The following is a 23,553-nucleotide window of genomic DNA, read 5'->3' as shown; positions in this document are numbered from 1 at the left end:
CTGCGTGGGTTTCCTCCAGGTGCTCCAATTTCCTCCCACAGTCCAAAGACGTGTAGGTTAGTTGGTCTGATCATGCTAAATTACCCATAGTGTCCAAAAAGGTTAGTTGGGGTTACTGGGTTACGGGGATAAGGGGGAGGTGTGGACTTAAGTAGGGCGCTGTTTCCAAGGGCTGGCACAGACTCAATGGGCCTCCTTCTGCACTGTAATTTCTAATTGCTGTTAACATACTCAACACTTTGAACTCCATGACATCCAGAGCAGGATTCTTCATGGTGGCGGCATTGGGATCAATACGCCCATCCTCTCAAGAATGCTGAGAAACTAGGAAAAAGGACACTTTCAGTGAAGTTTGCACTGAACCTAACTCACAACAGAAGTCATAGGCGTTGACAAAAATCACCAGAAAAAATAAGGAAAACGCTCCAGAGACAGAAGTGCCTGGAAGTGGATGAGAAAAGGTGGAAAGTTTACGTAAGCAGATTGCATCTTTCTTGGAGGTCCAGCTTCAGCAAGCAGATTCCGCAGCCAGGTGTCCCGAAGAAGCCTCTTTTTAAGTCATCCAGACAGAGGAGCCGTGTGGAAGCAGCACATGGCTAAACCCAGCCCCAGACTCTGAGACTCAACACGTGGCTCCCACATCCAGCAAAAACAAAATTGTGAATAATTAATTTTCACCAATCCGAGTACCTCGCAACCGTCCACATTCAGAAACAACAAACCCGCCGTTCTTTTCCAAGAGTCACAACCCGTAATGCAATACCGCTGAATGACTTAAATCAACAGTCAGCCCACCAAAACCGCCATTGCAGCCCCTTCTTCTGCCAGAAGCAGGCCTCCACCATTTTGGAAAGCTTGTCAAAAACCGGCAAGTGCAGGAAGATCCCTTGTTTGGCATGACCAGTCAGGTCATCTCGGAGCTGTCCACACATTTTTTGAAATCATCAAAAATGGTTTGCAATTCTACCAGCTCCACTAGGATTCGCCCATGGCCTGCACCAGACACACAATTGGAGTCTTTGGAGGAGGAGATTTTTAAGATACTGCAATAAAAAAATCAGAGGCATATCAAGTCAATACACTTCTTCATGCAATTGGGCCAATAGCAGATGACATCATTGCATGACAAGCTGTTGATGAATTGTCTGCCAAATTTGATGATGTTTTGAAATCTTTCAATGTCAATTTCAGCTTGAGATCCAATAGTGGCACGGTAGCACAGTGGTTAGCACTGTTGCTTCACTGCGCCAGGGACCCGGGTTCGATTCCTGGCTTGGGTCACTGTCTGTGTGGAGTCCGTACGTTCTCCCCGTGGCGGCATGGGTTTCCTCCTGGTGCTCCGGTTTCCTCTCACAGTCCAAAGATGTGCAAGTTAGGTGGATTGGCCATGATAAATTGCCCGTGGTGTCCAAAGGTTAGATGGGGTTACTGGGTTACGGGGAGAGAGCGGAAGTATGGGCTTAAGTAGGATGCTCTTTCAAGGGCCGGTGTAGACTCGATAGGCTGAATGACCTCCTTCTGCACTATAAATTCTATGATCTATGATCTATGAAAATACTGGCAAGAGCTAAATATAGTGAGAGCCTCGCATCCAACAGAGGGTAGCAGTGAGAAGTGACTGAGGAGGACTCGAGAAGTTGGCTCGCTCATCACAACTGAGAAAGGGATCGCGGAGAACCCAGTGGACCTGGTGCTCAACACGAGGAAGGGCATCCAACAGATGGCAGCAGTGAGAAATGACTGATGAGGATTCTGGGAGAAGTCGGTTCGCTCACAACAACTGAGAAAAGGATCGCAGAGAACTCAGTGTCAAAAAACGTTAAATTGCCAAACATTACATTGCTGTAGTGTTTCCATCATGTCTCCTCCTCAAACCAAAAAGAGAGAGAGAGGCTGGTAGAGAATTATTTGTGGCTTAGAAACAACAGAGCTGGACTTCCGGTGAGGGGGATGTGCCGAGCAGACACAGGAAAGGTGGCTTTCCTCTGGGAGCTCAGGAAAATGCCATTTTTAATGCAAAACCCATTGACCACCCTCCCCCACCCTCTCACAAGACAGCCGCAACCACCAAGAAATGACCGGCAACAACTCCAGGACCCAGAGGATGGCAGAGTCAGCCAAAGCTTGGAGAGGAGGAACGGGACGATGGTGAACACAAGGAGTGAGTCGGAGCTGGCCACACCCGAGCGAGCTGAGCCACCGGGACCCACCAAACTATCCAGTAAGTGAGCGAATGGACCTCATGAATCAGGAGCTCCAGAAACACAGAGATGTCATCAAGCTGGAAATGAGGGCGACAGTGAAGGTGGCGATCGCAGTCGCCCTGGCCCCCTTCAAGGTGGCGTTGGAGAAAACAGTGTGCCAACTGGAAGCACAGGAGGCAACAATCAGGGACCTAGAAAAAGCAACGACTGAACAAAGTGACCAAATCACCTCCCTGGTGATGAGGTTGGTGGCATCGCAAGGGGCACTGAAGGCGAAGGTCGAGGACCAGGAGAACCGGTCGTGCCACCATAATCTCCGTATGGTGGGAGGGCATCGAGGTCAGAAACCCCACAGAATATGTGGCGCAGATGCTGGGTAACCTGGTCGGAAGGGCTTCCCCAAACCCCCGGAGATAGACAGAGCCCAAAGGTCATTATGGGTGAAACCTAAAGCGGGGGCACAGCCAAGAGCTTTAATAGTGAAGCTGCACCAATGCCAGGATCGGGAGAAGATGCTGAACTGGGAAAGGCACACTCGGCCCTGCCAGTGGGAAGGCCATTCAATCCAACTCTACCAGGACATTGGGGCAGACCTGGCCAAGCACCATGCTGAGTTTAATACAGCCAAGGCGGCAATGTACAAGAATGGGGTGCGATTTGGGATGCTGTACGCAGATAAACTGTAGGTAACCTTCCAGGGGAAGGATTTCTACTTCACTGTGCCGGCCGAGACGGACAAGTTGTGCGCAGACATGAGCTGGAATGGCAGCAACAAAAGTGCCAACAGTGATGACGAACTTGTTTTAAAAAGAAATTGACCCGGGACAGAACCGCATCGCTTTCGACCCAGCTTTAAGTACCAGGAAGAAGGGGGTGAGAGCGGAGAGTGAAGAAACAGGAGTGGGGGAGAAAGATGGAAGGGAAAGAACACAACAGTGGGGAAGAAAGGAATCGCTCCCGGGGGGAGGGGCCACTAGCGAGCAAGCCAATGCAGGAAAGTACAGCGAAGGGGAGACCATGGCACAGCTCCCGACCAGGAGGGAGTGCCTGGCAGAGGGTGGGGTCAGCGCTAGAAAATGGGGTGGAGGGAGGAAGGGGGGTCGCACAGGATCATGGACAGATGGAGAGGGGGGGACCCAAGAAAGGGAACCGGGGGGATGGGGGGTGGTTAAAATTCTGGCATCAACGGGTAGCATATGGTGGCAGCAAAAACAGCAACACAAAGAGCAGCCATCAACAAAGGGAAACCCCGGAGTGCAGGCCCCAGCCACATGGAGTAACTGGCAAGGACGGCCATATTGGATGGCCCCCAAACAAAGAGAAATCCCAGAGTTCAGGGGCACAGGCTAAAGGTAAGTATGGTCGATCCTGCGGGTGGGGGTGGAGGGTTGGGGGGGAAGGGGGGGTGACAGAAACTTCCCATCAGGATAATCACCTGGAATGCCAGGGGACTGAACAACCCAGTGTCTTTGCCCATCTGAAAAGTCAGAGGGCCAATGTTAACTTCCTCCGGGAGACACACCTGAGGGAGAAGGACCGACTGCGGGGAGGAAAGAGCTGGGTGGGTCAGACGTACCAATCGTGTTAGGGGACAAGAGCTAGGGGAGTGGCCACACAACTGAACAAGAGGACTGCTGATACACAAAAAAGGACAAAGACCCGACGGAGTGCAAGTCCTACAGGCCCATTTCACACCTTAATGCGTTTCAAAGATCCTGCCGAAAGCCCTGGTGAGCGTGTGCCAGAGGAAGTCGTTGCGGACCAGACGGGCTTTGTCAAGGGCAGGCAGCTAACATCGAACATCAGGGCCGGGATTCTCCGACCCCGCGGCATGTCGGAGAATCCCCAGAGGGACGTGAGAATCACACCCCGACGCCGGCTTCCCGATTCTCCCCCACCGATTCTCGGGAGCCCGCGGGATTCCCACAGCGCCGGTTGGCAGTCCCGGCGATTCTCTGGGCCCCGATGGGCCGAGTGGCCACCGAGTTCGGCCGAGTCCTGCCGATGTGTGTGTGGTGAATGTATAGTGCTAATAATTCACCAGTGCATTTGTATCATGTTCTGCTGTTGTGTTATGTTGTTAACCCTGTGGGCTCCAACTATGGACCATTGTGTGGCTTAACCCACAGGGGGATATGTTGGGGCATGTACGGGCTCTGCCCATGGCTCCTCCCCTTAAGAGGAAGTATAAAGAGCAGCTGACCTGCAGGCAGTTCCCAGTATTGTACCAGTCGCAGGCAGGCACAGTTCTAAGCTGATTAAACCACGGTTTACTTCCCCGCGTTGTCGTGTTGGGTGCTCTGCTACACAGATGAACCAACACGGTTGCGGATGGTACAACTCAGTTTTATTACTAACAATATTTACAATAGTAAGCTGATTACTGTGGTTGGTTCATTACCCTTGAATCTGTGGACCTATCCCTAACACTATCTTGGAGTGGCACTCAGCACATGGTGGATGTCTGAGTGGCTTGCTGTGAGCTCTGTGCCCTGAGCTGTCTCCTGCTGGAATGCACGGGAAGTGTCGTGTTCCCCGTTTTATAGTGTGTATGCTCTTGCCTGTGATTGGCTGTGGTGTTGTGTGTGTATTGATTGGTCCGTTGATCTGTCCATCAGTATGTATGTATGTTTGCACCATGATGTTTACCTGAATATCATGACATCCCTCCTTTTGCAAGAACATGTGCCTATGTGGTTATAAATAGAGATGTGTACTGAGTGCAGCTGAATGTGTGTGTGTGCAATATTTACAGCATGTACATGGGGCTAAACTATATACAAGGGGCGATGTCGTGTGCAACATAAAAACGAGGTTGCACCACAAACAAAACACGTGGAAATGTTAAACGTCAAAACAAACTCCTGTAACGACAAGGAAAAAGAGAAACATATTAACACAGTGCTATGATACATCTGTGAGTTCAGTGTTCAAACAGACTCATAAGTCCAGCCTAGTAGGTGGGCGACGAATTCGGGTTGGCCGCCTCAAGGGTGGGTCAGGATTCACTGGCTGAGGAATGGGCCTGGCCACGGGCGACAACGGAATGGGCATGGTGGCAGGAAGCTCCACGAAGTCGACATCAGGAACAACAGGAGGGCGTGGCATCGGTGTAAGTTCCCATAGCGAGCGTGGAAGCAGGCGAAGAGCCCGGTGATTGCGCCTGCGAACGGAGCCATCAGGCATGCGAACCAGGAACGAGCGGGAGCCACGCGTCGGAGAACGTCAGCAGGTGCTGACCAGCCACCTTCTGGTAGGTGGATGCGGACGTCGCCCCCAGGCGCCAGGGCGGGAAGATCAGTTGCCCCTGTGTCATGTGCCACCTTCTGGCGAACGCGCTGCTGTCGCATCCTGTGCAGTACTGGAGCATGGTTGGTTGTGGGGACCAGAATGGACGGCACAGTGGTCCTGAGGGCGCGACCCATCAACAGCTGGGCTGGTGAGAGGCCAGTGGCTAGTGGGGCCGAGCGATAGGCTAGCAGGGCTAAGCAGAAGTCCGATCCGGCAGCAGCAGCCTTGCAGAGGAGCCGCTTGACGATGTGAACGCCCTTCTCCGCCTTTCCATTGGACTGGGGATGCAGAGGGCTGGACGTCACGTGTGTGAAGCCATACGAAACAGCAAAGGAAGACCATTCCTGGCTGGCAAAACAGGGCCCATTGGCCGACATGACAGTAATCGGAATGCCGTGGCGTGCGAAGGTGTCTTTGCAGGCCCTTATGACAGCGGACGATGTCAAATCGTGCAGGCGTATGACCTCTGGATAGTTTGAAAAGTAATCTATGACGATTACATAGTCCCTGCCGAGCGCGTGAAAAAGGTCCACACCCACCTTCGCCCAGGGGGACATCACCAACTCATGGGGCTGAAGCACCTCAGGAGGTTGCGCCGGCTGAAACCTTTGGCAGGTGGGGCAGTTGAGCACCATATTGGCAATGTCATCACTGATGCCCGGCCAGTATACTGCCTCTCGGGCCCTCCGTCTGCACTTCTCGAGCCCCCAGATGGCCTTCGTGTAGTTGGTCGAGGACCAGCTTGTGCATGCTGTGTGGAATCACAATCCAGTCCAGCTTTAGGAGGACACCACCAATGACTGCCAAGTCGTCCCAGACATTGTAGAGCTGCGGGCACTGTCCTTTGAGCCACCCTCCCGTCATGTGGCGCATCACACATTGTAGAAGGGGGTCAGCTGCAGTCTCACGGTGAATACGGGCCAGACTGGAGTCATCAGCTGGCAGATTTGCCGATGTGAAGGCCACCTGCGCTTCGACCTGACAGACGAACCCCTCCGAGTCGGGCGGTGTGCTCACTGCTCTAGATAGGGCATCCGCAATGATAAGGTCCTTTCCCGGGGTGTAGACCAGTTGGAAGTTGTACCTCCTGAGTTTGAGTTGGATGCACTGGAGGCGAGGGGTCATCTCGTTCAGGTCCTTATGTATGATGCTGACCAGGGGGCAATGGTCAATCTCAACGCTAAATTGGGGGAGACCATACATGTTGTCATGGAACTTGTCTATTCTGGTTAGCAAACCCAGGCACTCCTTTTCGATCTGCGCGTAGCGCTGTTCTGTGGGGGTCATGGCCCGCGAGGCATAGGCGACCAGGGCCCATGACGCAGTGTCATCCCGCTGTAGGAGTACCGCCCCAATGCCGGACTGGCTGGCATCAGTCGAAATTTTAGTGTCACGAGATGTGTCGAAAAACGCCAATACCGAGGCTGTGGTGAGCTTAATTTTGAGCTCCTCCCATTCCTTCTGGTGTGCGGGCAGCCACTGGAACTCCGTGGACTTCTTGACTAGGTGGCGAAGAGCCGTCATGTGGGAGGCAAGGTTGGGAATGAACTTCCCCAGGAAGTTGACCATGCCTAGGAAGCGTAGCACTGCTTTCTTGTCTGCCGGCTGCGGCATGGCTGTAATGGCGCTCACCTTGTCTGCATCCGGACGGACCCCTGACCGGGATATGTGGTCCCCCAGAAACCTCAGCTCGGTTTGGCCGAAAGAACACTTGGCTCGGTTGAGGCGCAGGCCGTTTTCCCATATCCGCGCAAAGACGCGCTGGAGACGATTGATGTGCTCCTGTGGTGTGGTGGACCAGATGATGACGTCGTCCACGTAGACCCCCACCCCTTCAATGCCCTCCATCATCTGTTCCATAGTCCTGTGAAAGACCTCGGATGCCGAGATGATGCCAAACGGCATTCTGTTATAGCAGAACCTGCCGAAAGGAGTGTTGAAGGTGCACAGCTTCCTGCTGGACTGGTCCAGTTGAATCTGCCAAAAACCCTTCGAGGCATCCAGCTCTGTAAAGATTTTAGCCCGGGCCATTTCGCTCATGATCTCTTCCCGTTTGGGTATGGGGTAGTGTTCCCTCATGATGTTGTTGTTCAGGTCTTTCGGGTCAATGCAGATCCGGAGTTCACCAGAGGGCTTCTTAACACACACCATGGAGCTGACCCATGGCATGGGCTCCGTGACCCGGGATAGCACCCCTTGGTCCTGGAGATCCTGCAGCTGCTGCTTGAGGCGGTCTTTGAGTGGCGCTGGGACCCTGCGAGGTGCGTGAATGACCGGGGTGGCGTCCGGTTTGAGTCGTATTCTGTAGGTATAGGGCAGTGTGCCCATGCCCTCGAACACCTCCTGGTTGTGGGCATTGAGCGATTGAAGCTGTGCCCTAAATTCTGCATCCGGGAAGTCTGATGTGCCTTCTGGGGACAGAGCGTGGACCCGCTGCACGAGGTGGAGAACCTTGCATGCCTGTGCGCCTAGCAGGGAGTCCTTTGATGATCTGACTATTTCGAAGGACAGTGTGGCCGTGTGTGTGTTGTGTGGCACCTGGAGCTGGCAGGATCCCATGGCCGGGATAACGTTTCCATTGTAGTCGACCATCTTGCAACGGGATGGCCGAATTGGTGGTCTGACCTTCAAGGTGTAGAAGGCTGAACATGCTATTAGGTTGGCGGAGGCACCAGTGTCCAGACGGAATGTTATCGGTGATCGGTTGACCATTAGGGTGGCACACCATTCATCACCCGGATTGACGCTGTTCACTGGCATCGGCTGTTGGGTCCTGCCTGGCGACATCCGGTTCCTATCAATGACCGCAACACGGAAGGCGTCCCGGTCGTCTGGGTCACTGGTTTGGATATCGTCTGGGCGTGACTCGTAGTACGGAGGCTGAATGGTCCGCACGTCCCTGCGAGGTTGTCGGAATTGGGGAGCATTGGCAGGTTGAGCTGCTCGACAGCAGGCAGCGTAGTGGCCCATCTTGCCACAGCGGAGGCATTGTCGGTTTTTGCCGGACATTCCCGCTTTAAATGTGCGGCTCCGCAGTTGCCGCACGTTGTGACGTCATGCGTTCATTGCACCACCTCGCATGCGCAGTTCGGTCTTGCGTCGAGCGCGCCTGCGCATTACGTTCCCTCTTGGCGCGCACAAATGCGGGAAGCTGCGGAAAGCGCGCGAAATGGCCGCTCTTGTCCGGGCCGCGGGCCGGGAGGAACTCGATCGCCTGGACCCGTTCGGCCTCGTAGGACGCCTGCCTTGCCGATTCGGGCGCGTAGGACCCCTGCCTCGCCGATCCGGCCGCATAGGACGCCTGCCTCGCCGATCCGGCCGCGTAGGACGCCTGCCTCGCCGATTCGGGCGCGTAGGACCCCTGCCGTGCCGATTCGGCCACTTGAAATTGGGAGTAGCGGCTGGTCGCGTTTTCATGAAGGACACAGGCTTCGATTGCGGAGGCTAGGGTGAGGCCTTTAATTTTGAGGAGCTGCTGGCGTAGGGCGCCCGAGGTGACCCCAAAAACAATCTGGTCCCGAATCATTGAATCGGAGGTGGTGTCATAACCGCAGGACTGCGCGAGGATGCGGAGGTGTGTAAGGAAAGATTGAAAGGGCTCATCCTTACCCTGCAGGCGCTGCTGGAAGAGATACCTCTCGAAACTCTCATTTACCTCGATGCTGAAGTGTTGCTCGAGTTTGAGAAGGACCGTCTTGTACTTGGTCTTGTCCTCACCTTCCGCGAACACCAGAAAGTTGCAGACATGGATGGCGTGTTGCCCTGCCGTGGAGAGGAGGAGGGCGATTTTTCTGGTGTCCGAAGCGCTCTCCCTTTCGGTGGCTTCCAGGAAGAACTGGAAGCGCTGTTTGAACAGCTTCCAATTGACGCCGAGGTTTCAAGCGATTTGTAATGGCTGCGGCGTGCTGACGGTGTCCATGGCGCAGGATGGCGGATTCCTGAGGATTCGTAAGAACAGTTACCGGGTTCCAATCCTGGTACTATGTCATGTTTTATAGTGTGTATGCTCTTGCCTGTGATTGGCTGTGGTGTTCTGTGTGTATTGATTGGTCTGTTGATCTGTCCATCAGTATGTATGTATGTTTGCACCTGATGTTTACCTGAATATCATGACACGCGTGTCTTTGAGTGAATTGATAGTCGCATCAATTTAATCAGCTTAAACACAACTATGGAATCAGCTCTCAAACCTGACAGACTGGAACTCGATCCGCAGGCCACGGAGGCGGAAGAAATGTTTTCGCACTGGCTTCGATGCTTCAAGGCTTCAAGGCCTACCTCGCCCCGTCGTCCATGCCATCCGTCCCTGATGAACAGAAGCTGAGCCTCCTCCACTCACGGGTGAGCCTTCGCATTTCTGTCCAGCTCGACGAGGCCGCCTCCTATACAGATGACCTCGCGCTGCTCGAACGCCTCTACATACGGCCTGTGAATGAGGTCTACGCGCGGCACGTCTTCACCACTCGCCGCCAGCGCCCCGGGGAGTCGCTACATGACTACCTACACGACCTCAAATCCCTCGCACGCAACTGTAATTACCAGGCCGCTACGACCACTCAGCACATGCAGCTCGCCGTCCGAGACGTCTACGTGGCGGGTGTCCGGTCGAATTATGTGAGACAGCGCCTGCTCGAAAAAGGGGCCCAGGACCTGGACGACACGGTAAAGTTAGCCACCTCTCTGGAGGTTGCTTTTCAGAGCCTTACTATGTTCCCGGCCGACCACGCGACACCCTCGTGGACCCCCGACCAGAGACTAACCCAGGCCTGTGCCGCACGGCTGCCCGCCCATCATGGAGAGCTACCCTGCTATTTCTGCGGCCAGTCTCAACACCCCCGGCAGCACTGCCCGGCCCGCAGCGCGAACTGCAGTAGCTGCGGGCGAAAAGGACTGCCTGGTCTGCCTGGCCAGGTCTAAGAACTCTAACTCACAGACCCGATCCTCAGACTCACAGTCCCGCAGACCCCGCAATGTGGCAGCGTGTCTGACAACTTCGCCCCCTCACAGCACGTGCGACTCACGGGGGCCACCATCTTGGCCATCCACCCCCAGGCGGCCAGCCACGTGATGGGGGTCGCCATCTTGGACGCCATCTTCCTCACCGCCCGCCACGCTCGACCAACGGGGGCCGCCAACTTGGCCGCCATCTGCTACGCCGTTCGACGTTTACAATCTACAGACAGTCATCGCGGGGCCGCCCCAGCACCTCCGATCACGCCGCCGGCTACCCGCAACTCAGCGCGGTCACCCTCGACCAGTCGCAACCCAAGCACCTCCGGAGCTCCATGATGGCCGTCCGGGTTAATGGGCACGAGACGCCCTGCCTTTTCACCCGGACATGGTAAGACGCTGCTCGCTCCCAATTTTCCCAACGCAACAAACCATCTCCCTCGCCTCTGGGTCGCACTCGGTGCAAATCCAAGGGTGCACTACTGCAACCCTAGCAATACAGGGCACTGAGTATGCTAATTTTAAATTATATGTGCTCTCAGACCTCTGCGCTCCTCTCCTATTGGGACTCGACTTCCAATGTAACCTCAGGAGCCTTACTCTTAAGTTCGGTGGGCCCCTGCCCCCGCTCACCATATGCAGCCTCACGAGCCTAAAAGTCGACCCTCCCCCTCTCTTCGCAAACCTCACCGCCGACTGCAAGCCAGTAGCCACCAGAAGCAGGACAGGACATTCATTAGGTCCGAGGTCCAGCGTCTCTTGCAGGAGGGTGTCATCGAGGCCAGCAATAGCCCCTGGAGAGCTCGATGTGGTCATAAAGACCGGGGAAATGTTCCAGATGGTAATTGATTACAGCCAAACCATTAACCGGTACACGTAACTCGATGCGTACCCCCTTCCCCGGACTGCAGACATGGTAAATCAGATCACACACTACCGGGTGTTCTCCACGGTGGATCTGAAGTCTGCATACCACCAGCTCCCAATCCGCCCGGAGGACCGCCACTACACGGCTTTTGAGGTAGACGGCCGCCTTTTCCATTTCCTCCGGGTCCCCTTTGGCGTCACGAATGGGGTTTCGGTGTTCCAAAGAGCAATGGACCGAATGGTGGACCAGTACGGGCTGTGAGCCACATTTCCGTACTTGGACAATGTCACCATCTGCGGCCATGATTATCATAGAATTTACAGTGCAGAAGGAGGCCATTCAGCCCATCGAGTCTGCACCGGCTCTTGGAAAGAGCACCCCACCCAAGGTCAACACCTCCACCCAATCCCCACAACCCAGTAACCCCACCCAACACCAAGGGCAATTTTGGACACTAAGGGCAATTTAGCATGGCCAATCCACCTAACCTGCACATCTTTGGACTGTGGGAGGAAACCGGAGCACCCGGAGAAAACCCACGCACACACGGGGAGGATGTGCAGACTCCGCACAGACAGTGACCCAAGCCGGAATCGAACCTGGGACCCTGGAGCTGTGAAGCAATTGTGCTATCCACAATGCTACCGTGCTGCCCCTCAATCAGCAGGACCACGATGCCAACCTCCACCGATTTCTCCAAACCGCCCAAAAACTCAACCTCACCTACAACAAGGAGAAATGCGTTTTCCGCACAACCAGACTAGCCATCCTCAGCTACGTCATGGAGAACGGGGTCCTAGGTCCCGACTCTGATCGTATGCGCCCCCTCCTGCAACTCCCTCTCCCTCACTATCCCAAAGCCCTAAAGAGGTGCCTTGGATTCTTCTCCTATTACGCCCAGTGGGTCCCCCAGTATGCGGACAAAGCCCGCCCACTAATTAAGGCCACCATTTTTCCACTGGCAACTGAGGCCTGACAGGCCTTCAGCTGCATCAAGGCGGACATTGCCAAAGCCGCGATGCGCACGGTGGATGAGTCCGTCCCCTTCCAGGTAGAGAGCGACGCATCGGAGGTCGCTCTTGCCGCCACCCTCAACCAAGCAGGCAGACCGGTAGCGTTCTTTTCACGCACCCTCACCACCTCTGAAATTCGACACTCCTCGGTCAAAAAATAAGCCCAAGCCATCGTGGAAGCCGTGTGGCACTGGAGGCACTACCTCGCTGGTAGGAGATTTACCCCCATCTCCGACCAACGATCGGTAGCCTTCATGTTCAACAATACGCAGTGGGGCAAAATCAAGAATGATAAGATCTTGAGGTGGAGGATCGAACTCTCCACCTATAACTACGATATAGTATATCGCCCTGGGAAGCTCAACGAGCCCCCAGATGCCCTGCCCCGCGGCACATGCGCTAGCGCGCAAGTTGACCGACTACGGGCACTCCACGATGACCTCTGCCACGCGGGGGTCACCCGGCTCGCCCATTATATCAAGGCCCGCAACCTGCCCTACTCCACCAAGGAGGTCAGAGCCATGACCAGGGACTGCCAAATCTGTGCGGAGTGTAAACTGCACTTCTATTGACCGGATAAGGCCCACCTGGTAAAGGCATCCCGGCCCTTTGAACGCCTCATTATCGATTTCAAAGGGCTCCTCCCTTCCAATAACCACAATACATACTTTCTCAAAATCATAGATGAGTTCTCGGACTTCCCATTTGCCATCCCCTGCCCCGATATGACCACTCCCACTGTCATTAAAACCCTGCATAGTGTCTTCACCCTGTTTGGTTTCCAGTTATGTCCACAGTGACCGGGGCTCGTCGTTCATGAGCGACGAACTGCGTCAGTACCTGCTCAGTAAGGGCATCGCCTCGAGCATGACGACCAGTTATAACCCCAGGGGAAACGGGCAGGTGCAGAGGGAGAATGCGACAGTCTGGAAGACCGTCCTACTGACCCTGCGGTCCAGGAATCTCCCAGTTTCTCACTGGCAGGACGTCCTCCCCGATGCGCACCACTCTATCAGGTCCCTCCTTTGCACTGCCACAAACCAGACTCCTCATGACCGTTTGTTTGTTTTCCCTAGGGGAGCTACCTCAGGGGCCTCGCTTCCGTCCTGGCTGAAGACACTGGGTCCAGTCCTCCTCCGAAAACATGTTCGGAGACCGACCCTCTGATAGAGAGGGTCCAGCTCCTACACTCCAACCCACAATAGTCTTATGTCGAACACCCCGATGGCCGACAAGATACCGTCTCTCTCCGGGACCTGCCGCCCACCATCACCACCACCACTGCAGCCCGTCCAACCTACCTTGTCCAGCGCCCCCAACCCTATATGGCTCCCGCGCTCCCTCCCACCCGCCACACCGGTCCACAGGAGCGAAGCTCCAGGACAGCCGCTCCCGGGGTCCACGCCTGTGCCCGCACCAGACCCACTTCCACAGCCACCCGGACCGGCTGCAACACCAGTGCTTCGGCGATCGCAGCGCACAATCCGTGCGCCGGACCAGCTGAACTTATGAGCCCGTCACCCCTGCCAGACTTCATTTTTTAACAGGGGGTGAATGTGGTGAATGTATAGTGCTAATAATTCACCAGTGCATTTGTATCATGTTCTGTTGTTGTGTTATGTAGTTAACCCTGTGGGCTCCACCTATGGGCCATTGTGTGGCTTCACCCACAGTGGGATATGTTGGAGCATGTACGGGCTCCACCCATGTCTCCTCTCCTTAAGAGGAAGTATAAAGAGCAGCTGACCTGCAGGCAGTTCCCAGTATTGTACCAGTCATAGGCAGGCACTGTTCTAAGCTGATTAAAACCACGGTTTACTTCTCCTCGTGTCTTTGAGTGAATTGATGGTCGCATCAGTGGGTTACTCAGGTTCTCAGCGGGACGTGGAAGGTGTCTCTGCGGGGGCTGTCCTGGAGGAAGGGCGGGGGGATCCGACCCCAGGGAGGGGCCCCCTCGGTAGCCTGGCCCGTGATCGGGGCCTACCGATCGCGGGCGGGCTGGTTCTGTGGGGGCTTATGTTCCTCTGTAGGGCTCCGCCATATTGCCCGGGGGCCAGCGCGGAGAAGGGAACCCCTGCGCATGCGCGGAAATACACCGGCCGTAGCGCGGAAGAGCGAACTCGCGCCGGCCGTTCCACGCCGGCTGGGGCTGCAGGGACCACTCTGGCGCTGACCTAGCCCCCTTGGAAGGGGAGCATTCCCCATTATCAGGGACTGTTGACGCCAGAGTGGTTGCCGCCGCTTTTCACGCCGGCGTGGGGACATAGCCCCATTATTGGAGAATCCCCCCGCAGGTGTCTGCTGAATGTGAAAATGACCCCATCCAGGGAGAACATCAGAAGTGAGCATATCCCTGGTATCCAAAGCATTCACGGCGACAAAGACGGTTACGGACAAGAGGACGGGTGGTATGTGATGCTCTGGAAGGAGCACCAGTGGTCCTCGTGAACATCTAGGCTCCCAACAGGACGGCGCAGAATTCATAATGAAAACCATGGCGGAAATCCCCAACATAGATACACATCAACTCATCATGGGGGGACTTTAACTGCGTACAGGACCCACAGATGGACAGATCCAACCCCAAATCGTGGAAATTAACGAATATGGCAAAGGAGCTGAACACCTTCCAGGAGCGGATAATCTCCGACCACGCTCCACGCTACATGGATGTGAGGTTGGAGACGGGCCAGGCTCAACGCCCCCTCATGGGCACTGGACACGGCCCTCCTTGCTGATAATGCTTTTTGCGATCGGGTATCACAGGCCATAGACGGGTATGTAACCAACAACCAGAATGGCGAGGTCTCATCCTTCACACTCTGGGAGACGCTGAAGGCGATGATAAGGGGGGAAATTATCGCATTAAAGACGCGCAAAGGCAAGGAGAAGAGGGCAGCCAGGCAACAGCTGGTCCTCTCTATACTGGAGGAGGACCAGTGGACCTCCGCAGCCCCAACCGTGGAACTGCTGGCGGAGAGGAAAAAGTTACAAATAGACTTCAACCTACTTTCCACCGGGAAAACAATCAATCAGCTCTACCAGACACGAGCTATGAGCTTGGAGACAAAACCAAACGCCTGCTGGCTCACCAGCTGAGAAAGCAGGCAGCCATGAGGGAAATAGATTAGGTTAAAGACAGAGGAGGCAGCCCAGTCCCTGTGCCAGAAAAGATCATTGAAACCTTCGCAACCTTCTACCGAGGCCTGTACCCTGTGGACCCCCAGAGGGGGACTCGGAGATGAATCAGTTGTTCAATGAACTGGGAATGCCGGTTGTGGGGGAAGATCAGAGACAGGGCCTGGAAGCACCATTAGAACTGGGGAAGCCATGGGGAGCACTAACTCTATGCAGGCGGCAAGGGCACCAGGACCAGATGGATTCCCGGCGGACTTCTACTAAACATTTATGTCAGCACCAGCACTGCACCTGCAGGAGATGTTCGCAGACTCACAGGTTGCTAGTAAGGGGCACCCTGCCACCAACACTGGCCCAAGCCCCAATATCGTTGATACCCAGAAAGGACAAATACCTGACAGAGTGGGAGTCCTACAGGACCATCTCATTCCTTAGCACGGATTCAAAGATCCTGGCAAAAGCCCTGGCAAAGCGGCTGGTGAACTCTGTGCCAGTGATAGTCGTGGAGGACAAGATGGGCTTAGTCAAGGGCATGCAGCTAGCATCGGACATCAGGCGCCTGCTGAACGTGATAATGACCCCATCCGGGGAGAGAACACCAGGGTGATCATCTCCCTGGACGCAGAAAAGGCCTTCAACAGGGTCGAGTGGAAATACCTCATAGCGGGACTAGAACGGTTTGGGTTTGGGCCAGAATTCACCTCCTGGGTGAAACCACTGTACAGTGCTCCCATGGCGAACGTACGGACAAACACCATCAGCTCTAGATACATCCGGCTGCACAGAGCCACGAGGCAGGGATGCCCACTATTCCCTCTATTGTTTGCTCTGGTATTCAAGTCACTGGTGATCATTCTCAGAATGGCAAAGGGGTGGAGAGATATCCAAAGGGGGAACAGAGCGCATAGAGTCTCACTCTATGCAGATGAACCGTTCCTCTACATCTCGGACCCGGGACCAGCATGAACGGGATAAGGAGTTTGGAGCCTTCTCAGGCTAGAAGCTTAACCTCAGTAAGAGCAAGATCTTTCCTGTGAACCAACAAGTGGGAGAGGCAGAGCTGGAGGGACTGGCATTTAAACTAGCTCAGACCAAATTCCACTTATCTGGGGATCCAAATAGCCCACGATTGGACACAGATCCATATATGGAACCTGACAAGTCTTGTGGAGGAGGTAAAGAGGGAACTGCAGAGGTGGGGCCCACTCCCACTTTTCCTCTCAGGGAGGATACAGACGATCAAAATGAATGTACTGTCCAGGTTCTTCTTCCTGTTCCGATCCCCCCCTGATCTACATCCCCGAGGCCTTTTTCAACACAGACGACAAGCTAATATTGCCATTTGTGTGTGTGTGTTGGGGGGAGGGGAGAGAGTGCCCGAGGATCAAAAAGAAAGTCCTGTAAAAGAGGAGAAATGTAGGAGGCCAGGTCCTTCCGAACCAGCAGTTCTACCACTGGATGGACACACAGAAAGAGTACGGGGATGGGTGAAAGAAATGGGAGCAGATTGGGTGGGGATGGAGAAATGTTTCTGCCCAGGGACATCCCTCCGAGCTCTAGTCACAACTGCATTCCCAACTCTCTCTCTCCCCCACCCCCACCCCACCCCCGGCAAAATACTCGAGGAGCCCAGTGGTAGTAGCCACGCTCCGAATATGGTACCAAATGAGGCAACACTTCGGCCTACCATGTCTACCATGGCTCCCATCTACAACAACCATAGGTTCACTCCTGCAATAATGGACAGCACCTTCAAAAAGCGGAGACAGGATGGTTAGGGGATGTACACGGACGATGGAGTAGCGACCCTGGGGGTACTCATGGAGAGGTTCCAGCTCAGAGGGATGGCCCTGTGCAGGAACTCTCCTCCAATAAAGTTTGTTTTAATAAACCATATCCTTATTTCTTCATGAAATCACTCCTGGAGCGGGGTATCCTTTCCTCACAGTCTTACAAAATTTAAATGAATCCTATCAGAACCATGCAGAAACTTTGGCTGTATTTCTCCAGAAGATGCTTCTTAACTTATTTCAGCTCACCTCCTAATCAGGCAAGTCTGAACTGCTTGGAAAGACTGCTAATCTGTCCACCGACATATCTTTAACTGAACTGCAGTGGGAGCCAAATGTCAGACTTCTGATCACAGTTCCATCTAACTCTCAACTGAAACTTTGCTTTCCCGCAAAATACCTGGTACCTTAGCCCCACCCAGTAACTATATCATCTTGCCAAGCTGGAATCTAATTAACTTCACAAGGAATCCGCATTAATCCAAACAAAACTGCATTAGCCCAAGGTTTTTATGATGCTTTGGTTTTACCCCTGGCTCCCAAAATCTTTCAAACCAGGATTTATTTTAAAACATGACTCCAGCAGTTGCACACAGTCTAACCCAGGCTTTTAACCCTTACTGCACCAAATATCTGTAATACAATGCATCTAAAATTCCTTCATTCATCACACCCTCGGCTATCCAGCTAGCAAGACTGTCCGAGCTATGTGAACAACACAGGACCATCCTAAGGGGAGAGGACACTCCATGTCCACCGTACCAGATCACAACTACGTCAGGGAGAATAACACCTAAAGTGCTCAGCAGAGTGGCCTTGTCAGTGCTGTGGTGCAAAGCACCCTCACAGGAAAGATCAATGTCCCATTGCTTCCTGCAACAGACAGGATCAACTTTGGTAAACTGCACTAGTCAAGACCCCAGCACTGCACAGATACCCCAAAGGTGATCCATGAGGTCGAGATTAAACACCCTGAAGACATATAACCATGCTTCTTGGGTGACACCAGAGAATGAGGCCCTTCGTTTTGGAATAGTGGCATCCTGGTGAATGGTCATGTTATAAATTTTAAATGAAGTTCAGAAATCAGCATGATCATCCTGTCAGATGAGGAACCATGACTCCAGGGCCTTTGAATTTAAACGATGAACTCTCCACTGTATGAAGCGAGGCCGGTTGCAGTTTTCGGTATGATCCTTGAACCACTGAAGTATGACGACAAACAAATCTTTGAGCTGATGTATGTTGTCGGCCTTTTTCTTCTGAGCAGAGAGGCCTGCGTAACCCTCTATCGTCTCCAGTCAGCTGAAGATGTCAAGACCACCACTGACATTAGCTTGCCAGACAGCACGGTCCCAATTCACTCAAATACCCAAGACTGTTCACTTGGGATCCCTCTTCTCTTCCTGCAGAGCACGTTTGTCCATCACCACATCCCTCAGCATCTCCAGTGATCAGCCAACTATCCCACGCATGAGATTACCAATGCAACTCAGGTGGAAGTGGTACCAGATAAGGATCAACAGTCACAGGTGCCTCTACCTTCGTCTACAATGACTGTACAGTTGGCAGACACACTAACCACTGTGTACACACACCCAGCCAATGTGCCAAAACCACAAGGGATGTTGGAACCTGATAGCAGTTGTCCACCATCAACACCAAAAAGCAGAGATGAGCAATGCTACTCAATCTTCTCTGAGTCCACAACCTCTTAAATGGCAAAGGAAGAAGAACAATATGCCGGCATGTTGACGAACACCATTATCGTTCTACCTGCAAGAACCAGTCAGGATAAACAACAACAATGCACTACCAAGCCACCAGACCTACCAAGCTTGGTTTAACCTTCTGAAATGGAAGTAATGAATCAAACTACTCCCAAACAACACTCAAACCTCCAAGACAACAATAAGAACAAGAAATACCAGAACGAGATTAAAGTCCAACAGGTAATCTGGTGTTGTAAGACTTCTTACTGCGCTCACCCCAGCCCAATGCTGGCATCTCCACATCAAGAAATACCAGAGTTTACCATTCTCCTGCCAGAACACAAACAAGATGTGGGAGGGTTATAAGGTATCCAGACCGCCTGAACGTCTCATCCCAAGGACTCAAAGGGGTAGTGAGAATGTTGTTAATGTTAATACTGTGATAGTAATAATGTTAGAATAGCGTTAAGACTGTAACAATAAAGTTAATGCACAAGACTTATAACAATGTAAGACTTGAAAGTGAAACAACGTAACTCTATATCCTTGGAATGAAGACATAAAGGGAGGTGGAGTAGTAGGATCTGGTATATAAAGGGTTAATGTGGGACTGAGTACAGTATGCCCACACAGTGATGTAAGAAGGCACATGACCTAGTCACAGTCTATAGATGGACAAAGATGCATAAATACTTAGGCTGACGTCAGCTCCATAACTGTACCCTCGACTGTATATATGTTCATAGTTATGAGTTGTTAATGAAGACTTGCTCAAGACTACAAAGCCTACTCCATGGTGTCCGATGCAGGATTCTTCACCACCAAGGACTGGAGGTTGGAATATGTTTCCCCTGCTCAAATAGCGGAAAATAGAGCAAGAAAATTGTGCCAGGAAATTACAAACTAAGGAGCTACAGTCCAGGAAAACATTGGTCAGGGAACTGTAGCCCAGGGAACACTAGATGAGGAAAAGTTATCCAGGGACAAAAGAGACAATGGCTGGCAAATAATTAAGAATAGAATTGGTCTTTTAACTGATCTATGTGTTTGTTTCTTCCTTGTCTTCAGGACATCCGCTCTCGGGCAGAAATGGAGGTTGTGAATCTGCCCAAGGAATTGTCAATATCCTTCGATGCTTTCTGTGGGAATGCTGAATTCGTAGAAGGAAGCAAATCCTGTTCAGGACTGAATATTGGAGACACGGTGAGTTGAGTAAAATAATAATAATATTATAATAATCTTTATTAGTGTCACAAGTAGGCTTATATTAACAGTGCAATGAGGTTACTGTGAAAATCCCCTAGTCGTCACACTATGCCGCCTGTTTGGGAACACTGAGGGAGAATTCAGAATGTCCAATTCACCTAACAAGCACGTCTTTCGGGACGAGCATTGCACTGTACTGAGCTTGACACCATTTTGCTACCAAGAAACCTGCTACACCTACCCCCTCATTTAATGTCTAAGATGTTACAAGAGAGCTGGTTTTGAATCAGAAATATCGCACTGCTACAATTAGGTACTATGATGCTCAAAATCCGAAAAACCACGGACGCGGTTTTCCCACCGCATTTCGCTCGTCGTTGATCCCTTTATGCCAGGTGCGTAATGGACGAGGGGTTTCGCGCCAGGCGCAGAGCCGTGTGTGATGCACCCAACCCTCTATGTCCAACGCGATCTGGATCATGCCCTCACTGGGCATATTTAAATGAGTCATTAGGCTCATTAGAGTCTTAGGGTGTTGTGTAATAATAATAATCAATTATTGTCACAAATAGGTTTCAATGAAGTTACTGTGAAAAGCCCCTAGTTGCCTCATTCCAGCACCTGTTCGGGGAGGCTACTATGGAAATTGAACCCGCGCTGCTGGCATTGTTCTGCATTACAAGCCAGCTGTTTTGCCCACTGTGCTAATCCAGCCCCTGGTTGTAGTGTGATGACCATTGCAATAATGTATACGGAACATCTAGTTGTTTAACTAGATGGATGGTTTATTAACAAACACGTGGAAAGATAACTGGCAAACTGTAATTTTGATGATGCCTACTAAATGAATTCGGTGAATTCTCCTGGAGCTACTCTAAGTGCGACTATCCTCTTGTACGTCTTAATACCAACTGGCAGGTGTCTCGAGTCACATGATGAATCTCTATCGCCACCTGGGTTGGAGGTCGCATTGCTAACCATATACAGAACTGTGCATATAGGCATGTCACCACATCCCCCCTTCCTCTGGAACTGTTAACATTTATATTCAAGTATTTTTTTAAAATAAATTTAGTGTACCCAATTCATTTTTTTTCCAATTAAGGGGCAATTTAGCGTGGCCAATCCACTTACCCTGCACATCTTTGGGTTGTGGGGGCGAAACCCAAGCAAACACAGGGAGAATGTGCAAACTCCACACGGACAGTGACCCAGAGCCGGGATTGAACTTGGGACCTCGGCGCCGTGATTTACATTCAAGCATAACAGTGTCTTACAAAACAGGATCTGCATTATCATTTTACACAAGTCATATGTATAGATACAACTGTGCTTCACACAACATGATATGCCTGATGGCCTTTTGAGCGTGTCCCTTGTGCACAGCTTATTGGACATTGACAGCGACATCGCCCCGTGGGTCTTTTGAACATTGATCAGCTGATCGATGTTGCTTTGACTTTCTGAAGACCGGTTTTCTTGCTGGTCTTATCCGCATTACCAACTTTTTCAACCTTCTAGCGCAATGCTTTATTTTCTTTCTTTGTGCGCTTTCTTGTCTGTCGTGCCACATTGCCTATGCCTTCTTCTTCAGTGTCATGGCTGATCCCCGGTCGATCCACTGAATCATTCTTTTATTTCTTTTCCTTCTCATAAGAGGGATTCTCTAACTGCGTCATTTTTCTTTTTTACACTAATGGCATCTGTCATGCTGCTGGACTCTGCTATGGGACTAGTTACTGCCATAATATACATCAGTACATTATGGTGCAATCACATACACACACTGATGGACATGCTGTGGGACCAACCAGCATACATAACACCGCAGCCAATCATCAGTGAGAGCACAAGCTCTATAAAGACAGGGGACAGGAGAGTTCCCGGTCATTCTAGCAGCAGCCAGCTCAGAGCACAGAGCTCACAGCCTGCATCACAGATATTCACCATGTGCTGTGTGCCTCACCATAGCTAGTGATAGGAAAGGGTCCACAGTTAAGCTGGTATTGCAGTATGTTAGCATAGCTGAACAGTTAATAAAATTGCGTTACTCCACTTCCAGCATTGTTGGCTTGTTTGTGAACCAGAACACCCAACACGACAGTTACTTCTGCCGATTTTGTTAAGGTAACAGGTTTTGGATCATCTGCGGTGCAGGCTGACCCTGTTTTTTCTGCCACAATTGCTGATTTCGGACCTTTAGCTGGTTCGAGGAGTTTTGGTTGATCCATGGTTGTGTCCACACGCTGAGCTGCATGCCTATCACCTGGTGAAATGTCCAGTGTCGGCAAACATCTGGATGATTGCGCAGTTGCAGTCAAGTCTGCAACTTCAGGAACAACCTGGAAAGCCTCGCACTCCAGTGCCTTGGCTGGATCAATGTCCCCAACATTTGATGTTTGAGCCGCTCATCCTCACTTGATATGATGATATGTGGTTCATCTTTTGCTAGAGAGCCAATTATTGGCTCATCCTCATCTAATATGACGATATATGCGTCCTCATTCATTGTGGAACTGCACTCAGATGCATTCATCTATTCTTCCAGCATGTCTTTTGGTGGAATGGCCTCAAGTATTGGGGAGTCCACTGCAGGAACCATTTCGTGGGCATGAGATGATTCATCGTACACCTCTGAAGCCAATTTCTTCAGTTATCAATGTCAGTTATGACATTACGCGTGGAATTATGTTCACGCAAGAAGTGACCAATTTCCAAGTCAGCAGCGAGTCTTGCTGTAGAACCTTTATCCAGGGCACAGTGGTTAGTACTGTTGCTTCACAGTGCCAGGGACCTAGGTTCGATTCCCCACTGGGTCACTGTCTGTGTGTAGTCTGCACGTGTGTGCGTGGGTTTCCTCTGGGTTCTCCGGTTTCCACCCACAGTCCAAAGACATGCAGGTTAGATGGATTGGCCATGTTAAATTGCCCCTTAGTGTCCAAAAGAATAGTTAGGTGGGGTTACTGGGTTACAGGGATAGGGCAGAGGTGTGGGCTTAAGTAGGGTGCACTTTCCAAGGGATGGTGCAGACACGATGGGCCGAATGGCATCCTTCTGCACTATAATTTCTATGATTCTATGACTCCATGCTTTGAGCTTCAGGAGGACTGAAAAAGTTGAAGAAGAATCATTTGGTACAGTTTTCGTGATTATTTTACCAGTGCCCCAACTCTTATGCTTCTGCTTCATTTTAATGGTTTTCAGTGTGATGTTGTTTCCTTTCTTCCAGTCGATCTGGCAACCTGTGCATCCCCTGATTTTTGGTTCATCAAAGAATAAAAAGTCTAACTTGTCAGGCCGTGATTCCAACTGATGCACTTTTGTGACAACCTCATTTGTGAAATACGCATTCAGCTCGAACTTAAACTCCAGAGTGAAACT

At 52.0% G+C, this 23,553-nt stretch overlaps 1 protein-coding gene across 1 annotated transcript in view; it reads left to right on the top strand.

Annotated features, from left to right (window-relative positions):
• Nucleotides 1-23,553, top strand: part of LOC140398366 (integrin beta-3-like) — a 229,271-nt gene that overhangs the window by 146,932 nt on the left and 58,786 nt on the right. The window contains exon 9 of the mRNA XM_072486981.1: nucleotides 20,035-20,169. Within this exon, the coding sequence (XP_072343082.1) occupies nucleotides 20,035-20,169 (135 nt within the window). The remainder of the gene's footprint in view (nucleotides 1-20,034; nucleotides 20,170-23,553) is intronic.

Source organism: Scyliorhinus torazame, chromosome 21, assembly GCF_047496885.1.
Source record: "Scyliorhinus torazame isolate Kashiwa2021f chromosome 21, sScyTor2.1, whole genome shotgun sequence".
Classification (NCBI taxonomy): domain Eukaryota; kingdom Metazoa; phylum Chordata; class Chondrichthyes; order Carcharhiniformes; family Scyliorhinidae; genus Scyliorhinus; species Scyliorhinus torazame.
Note: the sequence above shows the minus strand (reverse complement) of the source record. Positions and strands in the feature narration are given on the sequence as shown.